A 12,813-nucleotide genomic window follows, 5' to 3' on the forward strand; every position below is an offset into this window, starting at 1 on the left:
GTGTGGGAATTTGATGCAGTGGTTAAGTGCTATTTTGGTGCCCACACCCCATATTGGAGCACCTGGTTGGAGGCTTGGATGCACCTGTTGACATCCAGCTTCCTGGTAATGCATACCACGTCTCAAGTAGTCAGATCCCTGTTGCCCACATGGAAGACCAACACTGAGTTCCAGGCTCCTGGCTTTGGGCATTTAGGGAGTGGATCGGAGGATAGATGATCTCTGTTTTTCTCTCTCTCTTCCACTCAAATAAAATGGAAAAAAAAACACCCTAAAACTGTTAAATATATATATATATATATATATATATATATACACCATTTTATATTTTCTCTAAAATGGAGGGTTTTATGTAAACACATTTTCAATTGTTTGTGTATATATTCTTTTTTTTTTTTTTTTGATAGGCAGAGTATATAGTGATAGAGACAGAGAGAAAGGTCTTCCTTTGCCATTGGTTCACCCTCCAATGGCCGCCGCGGCTGGTGTACCACGCTGATCCGAAAGCAGGAGCCAGGTGCTTCTCCTGGTCTCCCATGGGGTGCAGGGCCCAAGGACCTGGGCCATCCTCCACTGCACTCCTGGGCCACAGCAGAGAGCTGGCCTGGAAAAGGGGCAACTGGGACTAGAACCTGGTGTGCCGGCGCCGCAAGGTAGAGGATTAGCCTATTGAGCCGTGGCGCCGGCTATATATTCTTTTTTTTTTTTTTTTTTTTTTTTTGACAGAGTGGACAGTGAGAGAGAGAGACAGAGAGAAAGGTCTTCCTTTGCCATTGGTTCACCCTCCAATGGCTACCGCGGCCGGTGCACCACGCTGATCCGAGGGCAGGAGCCAGGTGCTTCTCCTGGTCTCCCATGGGGTCCAGGGCCCAAGCACCTGGGCCATCCTCCACTGCACTCCCGGGCCACAGCAGAGAGCTGGCCTGGAAGAGGGGCAACCGGGACAGAATCCGGTGCCCGGACCAGGACTAGAACCCGGAGTGCCGGCGCCGCAAGGCGGAGGATTAGCCTATTGAGCCATGGCGCCGGCCTATATATTCTAACTTAAATAAATTATCATGCTTTTCTTAAGATGTGAATAAATCATGGCTTACAAGATTTCTATTTGCTCTTACAGGTTTCGTTTGGAAAAGGCAAAAATGTTCCTTTATACAAAGGAACACATCATGTACATAGTATCAGCTGAAGCAAATGCTTCTTGGTCATTTTTACCAAAGTATTTCAAATGTAACATTGCTTCCATATCCATAATAGTTATGTGTTGCCTCAAATAAAAATATTTTAAATAGTCAACAAGGGTGACATTTAGAACTTCCCATTACTCCTCTTGCCATTGGAGTGGTGATTTTGATTAAAACTGATGGGCCAGGGGCTGGCATTGTGGCACAGTGAGTTAACACCTGGCCTGAAGTGCCGGCATTCCATATGGGCGCCGGCCCAGCTCTCTGCTTGGCCTGGGAAAGCAGTGGAGGATGGCCCAAGTCCTTGGACCTCTGCACCCGCGTGAGAGACTCAGAAGAAGCTCCTGGCTCCTGGCTTTGGATCGGCGCAGCTCCAGCTCTTGGGGCCAATTGGGGAGTGAACCATCCAATGGACCTCTCTCTCTCTCTCTCTCTCTTTTTCTGCCTCTCCTCTCTCTGTGTAACTCTGACTTTCCAATAAATACATCTTAAAAAAAAATGGATGCTCAGGGTGTTTCCAACTGCTGTGAAATGACATTTCTCTTTTGTAATGAGGAAATGGATGCCTTATTATTGTGTTAATGAACTAGAGTAATGTATATAACTTGTCTGGTACACAGTAAAAACACTCAATAGATGTTACTCCTCTTCCCAGCTCTGTATAATGTGTCTTTGTGTTCATCTTAAAAGGGATTAGCCTTACAAATCAAACTTTAGAGCTAGAATGAAGCTCTGAAATATAGGTAATATTTTTAAGAGTTAGGAAGGCATATGCTCAATCTGTGAGAAATTTTTCAATACATAAAATCCCACTAATGAAAACTGCAGACCAGTGAGAGCACTCATGATATTTTCCCATGGTCTAAAAATTTGGTTCTCTAATCTACATAAATTAATGACTGCATTTCTTGAAAATTTTAATTTAGGTATAGAAGGTTCTTAGCATATTCAAATTAATTCTAGGTAATTTTGAAATCAATCTGCACATTAAAATTTAAAATGAAAATAGAAAGTTTTATATAGACTCACCAAGAATGGAACACAAGTTAATGTCAGCATAGAAAATACAGCAAGATACCTAGATGATTTTTGAAACTCCAATTCCTGGTCTCTAATTTTGATAATCTTATCTTTATAGGCAGGTTCCCACGCATAAAGTTTCAGAATCTGTAAAGGAGTTAGGCAATGACTGACAACATCACAGAAGAAAAAAAATGTATCCATACAAGATATGCCAGACACACACACACACACACACAGTTATGAAGATAACAAAACAGTATACTCATACAGAAAAGTAAATTGCTCCTACTTCTGGATGAATCAAAATGTTTCTGTAAATTATGGATTTTTTTTTAGGTGGGGAAACACTATCCTCCAGCCTCATGTCTCTTACTCATCAACAAACTATTTCTGAGCCACACTTTGGCAACATCCCAGCTCTAGGCAGATGCTCCATGGCAGCCTCTGTCTGGCTAATCCTGTCACTCTCTGGCCTGCCCAACTCTCACCTCTATCCACTCCCCATTTCTTCATAGCTAAACTCTTCTCCCTGGCTCTGCAATTTCTCTATGACTAATTAAAATTCTCAAGCCGTGATCTGTATGATGATTGGGGTTATGATATTGTACACTATTTTCAGACACAGAAAGTGTGGGGAAGCAGGATCATGCACTGGCACACTGTGTAGACTAAGAGTGAGACAGACTTGTGTTCGCACTGCACTCTTTGTTTAATCTCATGTTTAATCTCTTTGTTTAATCTACTTGATTGAGCCACGGTGCCCATTTGTTTGGTCAAACACCAGTCTAGATTTGTCCCTCAGCTGTTTTCCAGAGGTGATTAGCATTTGACGTGGTAGACTGAGTAAAGCAGATCACCCTCATAATACGAGTGGAGTTCATGCTATCAGTCAAAGGCTTTGTGAGAAGACGAAGAGGTTCTCCTATTAGAAAGAAATCTTGCCTCCAGACAGCATTCAGACTCAATACTGCAGCACCAGCTGTTGCCAGAATGTTCTATGGGTATCAGATTTACCAGTCTCCTCAATCATCTGAGGCTCCCTTTTTTTTTTTTTTTAAACATAAATCACCCTCCCTCTCTGGCTGTCACTGACTCCATAAACACAGACATGTCACTTAAATGCTCCAAGTCTTTGCCTCCTGATTTGTAAAGTGAGCATGAGAAATCTTTTTTCTTGGGGTTTATATTTATTTCAGCAAACAGAAAGTGATAAGCATAATGTTTGCCATATAGAAAATGTTCCATAAATGGCAGCTAATACAGTATTTTCAGAGAGGGGCTTTATGGCACCTGTTATCAGATCCCAGGAATTCCTGACTGCTTCTACTTTTAAACTATAATTGATTGCCATTTGGACAGATTTCCTAGCCTAGTTTGGCTGGGGCTCCTACATGAAGTCTTGGACTATGCTCAGTTCTTGAGGAAATATTCCATTACCTATAGTGTACTAGTCTTAACAAAATACAAAATTTCTTTCTGTGAATATCAATATTTAAAACCCATATACACATATTGTGACACTACCCTATATACAGATATCGTGATACTTATTTTTTGGGTGTAAGGGCTATTAGTTAACCTGCTAAGAGCTGCATTTAGATCCTATCACTTTGGAATATGCGACTATACTAAATAATTGAGCAAAATTTCAGAGCTACTTGAGCCTACTTAATTTCTGAAAGATAAGTGGCTACCAGTCCTTCTTCTAGGTATCTTTACTCTAAAAATTTATTCCACTTTAGTAATTTAGATTTTTATGAAATTTCTATGCAGCACAATACATAGAGATTTGATAATTCTAACACGAATTAAAGTGTGTATGTATGTATGTATGCATGAATGTGTGTGTGTGTGTAATGGGGATATCTTGTGTATATAATAATAGAAGCATCATATACAGGGAATTTCCTATATAAATGTCAATGCTAATTTTGCTTCATGGAAAAATCTGATTATGCATAGTCTAGGTGCAACAGAATTTTAAGCGATACATATAATTATATAGAAAAATTCATGCTGTTTCACTCATTTTAGTACAGAGAAATGAATGGGGAGACTCTCCTGGGCAAAAATAAGTTGCGGGGTAGGTTTTGTAGAATCTCATTTATATGTTTATTTCTGTCTGACATAAATAATCCCAATAACATCTCATCACTTCCCACGTACAACTGTGGTTTTATATTGATGACAATGTCATCGCCACTCTTGCCTGCATCATCTCCTCTTTTTCACATACTTCCTTAAATTGAGCAACATTTTTTGTCTTTTAGAATATTTGTGTTGGGTTGCTGAGTAAGAAACGAAAAGAAAATGCCTGCGTTTTATTTGACTTTGCATTTAAATGATATTTTAGTAATAAAAATCCCCTTATATGTGAAATCTAAAATCCATTCTCAACACTTACATATATACATATATATAAGGAGACTTCAAAAAATTCATGGAAAATGACATAAAATCATTAGTTTATTTTGTTGAAATAATTGAAATCTATGCATTTATTTCATAACATGCATTTGCCATAACGTTTTGAAAATCTCTTGTCTGTTATTTTGAGGTATGAAGACCACTGTGGGCCTCCTTGGTTACTTATTGCTATACTCTGAATACTAAAATCAGAAGCATATCCCTCTTTCATTACCTTAATTCCATGTAAGATTTCTTTGAGTAGTTTTATCTGTTTATCTTTGTTCTTCGTTTGGCTTTTCTATTTGATGGAAAGAAAACAAAACCATATTTTATGAAGTTGGTACCATTTTCACTTAATGTACAGATGTTTTTAAATAGTTTATTTTCTCTATATAAGATTTAACTCAGAAAAGCATATTATAAATCGGAGCTCCAGTGGCACAATCAGTTAGCACATGGTACTTGTACAGAAAAGCATATTATAATATTTAGACAACGTTATTCTTTGGTCATGTTAGAAGAAATAAACAGGCAACTTAAAAGTAGGCAGCATGGGGCCAGCCTTGTGGCATAGTGGGCTAAGCCTCTGCCTGCAGTGCCAGCATCCCATATGGACGCTGGTTCTAGTCCTGGCTGCTCCTCTTCCAATCTAGTTCTCTATGGCCTGGGAAAGCAGTAGAAGATGCTCCTCCCCCCCCACCCCCCCAAAACAAAACAAAACAAAACAAAAAACTAACAAAGATTCATTGTAATTACAAACAAACCAGCTATTTTAACCCTGCACCCATGTGGGAGACCCTGAACAAACTCCTGGCTCTCAGCTTTGTATTGGCCCATCTCTGGCCATTGTGGCCATTTGTGGAGTGAACCAGTGGGTGGAAGACCTTTCTCTTTGTCTTTCCCTCTCTGTCTGTAACTCTACTTCTCAAATAAATAAATCTTTAAAAAGATAGTAGGCAGCAGAATGAGAGCAATAAAAGCAGTAGGAAATATATTTGACATGAGTTGCTTAAAAATGGATAGTAAAAATAATATCCATATTCTACTGAGATAAATTTCCCAAAACTCCATAGTATAATCTAAAGATATACATATGCATTTCTGTTACAAAAATGTAGTAAGATAAAAATGAAGATCTCTAAAAGTTTCTCTTGTTCTTTGGAAATTCAATAGTTAAAACGTGTGCTGGCTGGTGCCATGGCTCAACAGGCTAATCCTCCGCCTTGCGGCGCCGGCACTCCGGGTTCTAGTCCCGGTCGGGGCACGGATCCTGTCCCGGTTGCCCCTCTTCCAGGCCAGCTCTCTGCTGTGGCCAGGGAGTGCAGTGGAGGATGGCCCAAGTGTTTGGGCTCTGCACCCCATGGGAGACCAGGAGAAGCACCTGGCTCCTGCCATCGGATCAGCGCGGTGCGCCGGCCACAGCGCGGCCATTGGAGGGTGAACCAATGGCAAAGGAAGACCTTTCTCTCTGTCTCTCTCTCACTGTCCACTCTGCCTGTCAAAAAAAACAAAAACAAAAACAAAAAAAACCACGTGTGCTTTCATTTATTATTTATCTGACTGGGAGAGAGAGCAAGAGTGAGAGCAAGAGTGGGAGAGCATTCTTCTGCTCACTAGTTCACCACCGACTGTAAGGGCAACAGCTAGGGCTGAGACGGGCTGAGTTCAGGTGCCCAAAACTCAATCTGCTCTCCCTGGTGGATGGCAGGGACCAGGTTGTCCCCTTGGGGGTTCAGCAGTGCGAAGTTGGAATCAGAAGCAGAGCCAGGACATGAATTCGGTCCTCCACCGTAGGATGTGGGTGTCCTAAGCAGCATCTCAGCTGCTGTGCCCAAAGCCCCCTTCACAATATACATTTTCAAATTCCATACCTTTCTATAAATTTTATCTTATTATTGTATACTAATTCAATTGTTTAACAATTATCATAGGATGTTATTTCTGTCATTGCTTCTGCACTCCTTATTAAAGATCCCCTCCCCCAACACTGCCACTGTTTGTTACATATATAATAATAAGCATGTGTGTATCTTAATGATCACATTTACAAGTTAACACCCATATCATTGTTTTTGCCATTTAAAGGCATATATTCTGATTAATGTCTTTGTATATAATATTGAAGTCCCCTTGAAGATTCTAAGACTACAGAACAACATCCCAATAATGTATTTCCATTACTAATAAATTGGTTTAAATGACACCATTTAAAATGAAGGATATATTTTTAAAAACCAACAAAGATAGGCCGATGCCATGGCTCACTTGGCTAATCCTCTGCCTGCGGCGTTGGCACACCGGGTTCTAGTCCCTGTTGGGGCACCGGATTCTATCCTGGTTGCCCCTCTTCCAGGCCAGCTCTCTGCTATGGCCCAGGAGTGCAGTGGAGGATGGCCCAAGTCCTTGGGCCCTGCACCCGCATGGGAGACCAGGAGGAAGCACCTGGCTCCTGGCTTTGGATCGGCGCAGTGCTCCAGCCGTAGCGGCCATTTGGGGGATGAACCAACGGAAGGAAGACCTTTCTCTCTGTCTCTCTCTCTCACTGTCTAATTCTGCCTGTCAAAAAACAAAAACAAAAACAAAAACAAAAACAAAAACACCTAACAAAGATATTCATTGTAATTACAAACAAACCAGCTATTTTAACCACTAGTGTTTAATACTTTTCGTTCATATTTATATTCTATCTTCCAGTTCTCCTCTTTAAAGATGTCACAAGTTATTTGAAAATTTCATAAAATTATAAAGTACAGATTTTCAGCATGTAAACAAATTAAAGCAATAAACTTTCCTTCGCTCCATCTAATGCCATGATTGCTGTGTTATCTCTGGATTACTTCCATGCTTATAAAAATAGTTTTCCTAGATGTACATCTTCGTATTAGTCATTGTACACATGTGTGTGGATAATGTATTGATGGATTGTGTAATAACTGATGTACTAATGGATTGATGATCTATGTATTCCTATTCATGACACACAAGTGGATGTATGAACGAATATATGGAGTCAACCTTCCTGATCTGATCCTAGGGTTTCTCTTTCTGTGCTTTCAGGTACCCATGGTCAAACATGGTCTTAAAATGTGAAATTAAAATTCCATCACTAAATACTTCACAAAGTTTCCATTGTGTGCTTTGCTAGGTAGTGTTATGAAGCCTCCTGCTGATCCACTTCATTCTGCCTGGGATGTGAATCATCCTTTTGTCCAGGAACTCCCTAATGAGTAAGGAGGGCCTGCTGTATACACACATGTACATTTCTTTAATCTGCTTCAGCACAGAGAACCTTGATGTTTCCCTTGTCCTACATCCTGGTGCCCTGTGTCTACCACACAGTAGGACATCACAAGGTTTACTGACAGTAAGATGAATGAGCGACTGAACTTGAAGGGAGAATAGTGAACTAATTCTGTGACACGTTTGCTGTGCACTGGCTGCATGTGTCAGTTCTAGCTCCTCGCAGCCCAGGAGCCCCTGCCATCAGACAATCTAGCACGCTCTGACCCCAGGCTGTGCACGTTCTGTTCCCTCTCTTGATGCATCCTTGATTCAGACATTCACTTAGATTATTCCCTTACCCCACTGACAGGTCATTTTCCTTCTGAGACCTTTCCTGCTGCTCTAGGTAAAATGGCAAACTTGGTTCTCTGTCACTTCATCCTACTACTTTTCTTCATGTACAAATTACCACAAGGCACTGTGCTATAAAGTGTCCTTCAAAAAGTATATGGAAAACAGAATTAAAAGATAAACTTGTTTTGGTGAAAAATAGTTTTGAAATTTATCCACAGTTGTTCATAATATGCATTTTCCATGAATTTTGAAAGAGCACTTGAGTGTATCTCTTTTCTTAAAGACACATTTATTTATTTAAAAGGCAGAGTGACAAAGATAAAGGAAGAGACAGACTAAAAGAGAGATTTCAATCTGTTAATTCATTCCTCAAATGCCCACAATGGCCAGGGGTAGGCCAGGCCAAATCCAGGAACCAGGAATTCCATCTGTACTTGGGCTGTAATCCAGCACCTCCCAGGCGTGTTAGCAGGAAACTGAGTTGTAAGCACCCAGTAGCCAGGACTGGAACCACACACTCTGATATCGGATGCAGATGTCCAAAGCTGCAACTTAATCCATTGTGTCAAATTGTCTACCTCTGTATGGACCTGTTTACTTCTTTGCTTGATGCCTGTCTGTCCCACCAACCTTATGGGAACTGGAATTTGTCAGTTATGTAGGCACAGGATGGATGTCCATTTGATATTGATTGAATGAGCAAATAATTTTGTATGGTTTCCATTTAGAAGTTCTTTTTTTCCACATTTACAGAATGAGCTAGATAGTTGTTTTCAATGCAAGCCAGAAACCCAGCTCGATGCATATAATGGAGTAGTCAATTCCTTACCTTCAGCTTTTTCACTCTAATTGCCACTAAAGCATTTATTGGTATGACAAGCACCAGGACTGCCATGCCTGCTAATACTGCAGGACCCAGCTCCTGCCAGAGGAGTGATATGGCCATCAGGATTTGAAATGGAGCTGACCAAAGGAGATTGAGGTTTGCTGTCAAATCCATGAGCTGCTGGGCATCTGCTGACATTAAGTTAATAATTTCCCCAGTAGAATTTTGTTTTCTAGAAACATTTGATAACAGGAGAGCCTGTAAAAAAAGAAGCAAAATATTTTAGCATTCCATAGATTATGGATCTGATAATTGTTAAAATAAATATATATTTAGGAAAATATATGAGGTCATTTATGTACTGGAGTCATTTATATATATATATATGTATATATATATATATATTTAGAGAGAGAGAGAGAGGGAGAGAGAGAGAGAGAGAGGAGAGAGATATATGAGGAGGTGAGGACATAAAATTATTGGCCCAAGTTCAAAGCTTTGGAATTCATGGAGTACTGTCAAAGAGTAGCATTTGTGTTCCCAAGCAAACAAGTGCCCTTCATAGGTTGTTAAATATAAAATTGCAAGCAAATCCAATGCATTATACATTGAACTCTCTCCACTGATGGCACCTCTATAATGTTGAACCATCTGAATGCTATCAATACCAAAGCACATCAACACATCAGTGAATACTGGTGAATAGGATTCTTCCAAAAATGTGGAAAGATAAAAAAATTCTAAAAATCTCAGTTCTCAAGGTAATTACTATCTAGTTGTGAACACACAAATACAGGTGGATTTTAAGTGTAAAAATAGCTAAGAAGGGCCATGGAAATTTAGAGAAATAAGAGTATTGGAAAGGCCTCATGGAGGTAATGTTTCCCCTTATGCATGCAAAAAGTATTTATTATTTGTATATTGAAATCAGCATCCTCATGAATAATTACTGATAACTCTTACTAAGAATTCTGATAGAAATCCATTGATTTAATTCCCTACCCATTTAAAATTCCCAGTGAATACATTAATAACTGTAAAAGAACTGAGATTTATATCTATACTGGAAATGAAGTAAAGGGTCGTTTATAGATCAAAAACGTAGGGAGTTTCCACTACATTGATTGAAAGAAAGATAATTTGTGGCTGGGGATAGAGGCTCTCAAAATCAATTTACTAAATGAATGAATAATACAGAGGAAAAGTCCATCTGGGAAATAAGTAGTCAGGAACCTTAGTGGAACTCCTTCTCTAACATTGCCTACTTCAAGCAAAAGGGCTTAATTCAAGGTCTGGGTGGAACAGAGTGCCCACAAGAGGGCAGCCTTGGAAGTTCACTGGATGCCAGAATCCCCACAAATATGGGGCTCTATGGCTATGGTGGTATTTAATCCTTATTTTTGTTTTGTGCACAGTACATCAGAGACATTTCTGTCACTAACTAGTAGAGGGGAAGTTGTGCTGATGACAAAACAGAATGGTACTGCCACAAGAGAGCAAAGAAGAAACAACGCTTGTCAACTGTAGCAGTCAAGGGTCCAGCAAAATCTCTTGCAAATACAGCTCTGTAACTTTCCCTAATAAGTTACTGACCAACCAATGTCGACAAATAAAACAATGGAAATCCAAATGCTGTACCTCTAATTTTAACATCTATAACGTTTTTAACAGTAGTCCATTTCTCTCACCTTTCTATAAGTATTTATGAAAATGTTCAAAGATTAAGTAGTAAACTTAATTATCAAGAAATTAAACAATAGCTCATTAGAAAGAAATATTACATGCAGCAAAAGAGAATATTTTAATACATCCTTGAAATCTTTACAAGAAAATAATGATCTACACTAAAAATGAAAGAATGGAAATATTGTTTCCATCAAGTCAATTTATTAATGTATTTTAAGCTTCAAAAAATTCACATCTTTGCAATATACTTTGTTTCGCAATTTCTAGTAATAATGTCCAAAAAGAACAAACGAGATACTGTATAAAACAGAGTGGACATGAAACTGACAGTAGTATTAGATCTCATGTGTCTTGATCCGTTCGTTTTAGCACATCTTGATTTGCAGTGCAAAGTGCACAGTGCACATATCTCTTTTCAGAAGACATTTAACTTAAACTCAAAATAAAATAGGACAGTGTCTACCTGCCAAAACTCTATCACAGGACAACATTACAAGTAAAAAATGTACATGTTCCAAAATCTACCACACTCAAGAAGTTACTAAGAGCAGAATACAAGTCACCATTTAGAAATCAAACCCACTTCCAACATTTGCACAGTCTAAAAACAAAGGCACAGAAATGATTTAAGATGTTTACTATATATCTACTTGCTTGTTTGCTTAGATTTATAGTCTAAGATTTCATGTGTAAAATTTGCCTCTTATGCATGCAAAAAAAAGCTGTATTTTGAAAAACAGTTACCAAATATTGTACAAGTTTACAAGAAAGAGATCCCATTATTTCATCTACCATTTTTGTCCTTCTTAGTTTGTGTCACATTATAAAAAATGATTGTCTAAACCTCATACTAATAAGAAAAAAGGGCAGGTACAAAACACAGGAATCTTTTTACCCTTCCCTAAATTTTCCCTCCTATGTGAAGACAAGAAAATCATAGATGTTTATTTCTAATTTGTCATGTTGTTAGAAAACAGAAGCAATAAATATGTCACAAGCTTAAAATTTTTCCATGATGCCCCCTTCCATTTTCTACATAATAATAAGACTATTGATACATTAAATAATTTTGTTTTCTCTTTCTTAAAATGTCAACTGTTTACATCTACTTAAAAAATAAAATTTGAATGGGATATTGTTCTGTTTCAACTTCATTACTGTTAAAATATTATAGGGAAAAATCAGAAGACCTATCTGTAATTTTAACTACTCATCTATACTGGTTGCCAATTATCAGTGATGATATGCTGAAAAAAATCTTCAAATATTTTGATGAAGATACAACTTTCCTTTTCTTTTTCATATAAAACCACAATTAGCATATTTTAGATATACAGAAAACACAAATAAGTAGACTACAAATGTAAGGAATGATTTCATTGACATAATTTCTACCAAGGCAAGAATAAAATTCCACCGATCAATTAAAAATGCAATTGAGTTAGAAAGTATCTAATACGTAAGCAGAATCAAACATTCACATAAGGAACTAAGTATGAAGTGATATGCTGCTTGCGTCCAATTAATACAGCACTCAACTCATCTTTAGCATTGCCACTCATGCTCACAGCAGCCATTTGATAAAGGGAAAATGAGTAACTGAACCAACTCCATCATAAGGAAAAGGTAAATTGATTCTCATCTCAAAACTGCCTGTAGGGGCCAGTGCCAGCATCCCATATGGGCAGCAGTTTGAGTCCTGGGTGCTCCACTTCCAATCCACCTCCCTCCTATGGTCTGGGAAAGTAGTGGAAGATGGTCCAAGTGCTTGGGCCCCTGTACCTGCTTGGGAGAAATGGAAGTAGCTCCTGGCTCTTGGCTTTGGATCAGCCCAGTTCTAGCTGTTGTGGCCATTTGGGGAGTGAACCAGTGGATGGAAGAGTTCTCTCTCTCTCTCTCTGCCTCTCCATAACTCTGCCTTTCAAATAAATAAATGAATCTTTAAAAAATGAAAATATAATATTTACAAAAAGAAAAACTGCCTGTGTAAAGCATTACAGAATCCTGGACCATTGAATACCACCATTCTCTGTTATCTTGCATGTATCAACTAACCAGTAACTTTTAATTAAGAGTAGAAAATTTTTAAAATATGAAAAAAACACCCATATT

General features: G+C 38.6%; 1 protein-coding gene across 1 annotated transcript in view; it reads right to left on the reverse strand.

The window, feature by feature from the left end:
- LOC133750704 (multidrug resistance-associated protein 1-like) overlaps nucleotides 1–12,813 on the reverse strand; it is a 102,122-nt gene that overhangs the window by 57,812 nt on the left and 31,497 nt on the right. The window contains exons 6-8 of the mRNA XM_062180355.1: nucleotides 9,019–9,273; nucleotides 4,846–4,911; nucleotides 2,211–2,348 (exon numbers count right to left, since the gene is read on the reverse strand). Of these exons, the coding sequence (XP_062036339.1) occupies nucleotides 2,211–2,348; nucleotides 4,846–4,911; nucleotides 9,019–9,273 (459 nt within the window). The remainder of the gene's footprint in view (nucleotides 1–2,210; nucleotides 2,349–4,845; nucleotides 4,912–9,018; nucleotides 9,274–12,813) is intronic.

The sequence above is a fragment of the Lepus europaeus genome, chromosome 2, assembly GCF_033115175.1.
Source record: "Lepus europaeus isolate LE1 chromosome 2, mLepTim1.pri, whole genome shotgun sequence".
Taxonomy (NCBI): domain Eukaryota; kingdom Metazoa; phylum Chordata; class Mammalia; order Lagomorpha; family Leporidae; genus Lepus; species Lepus europaeus.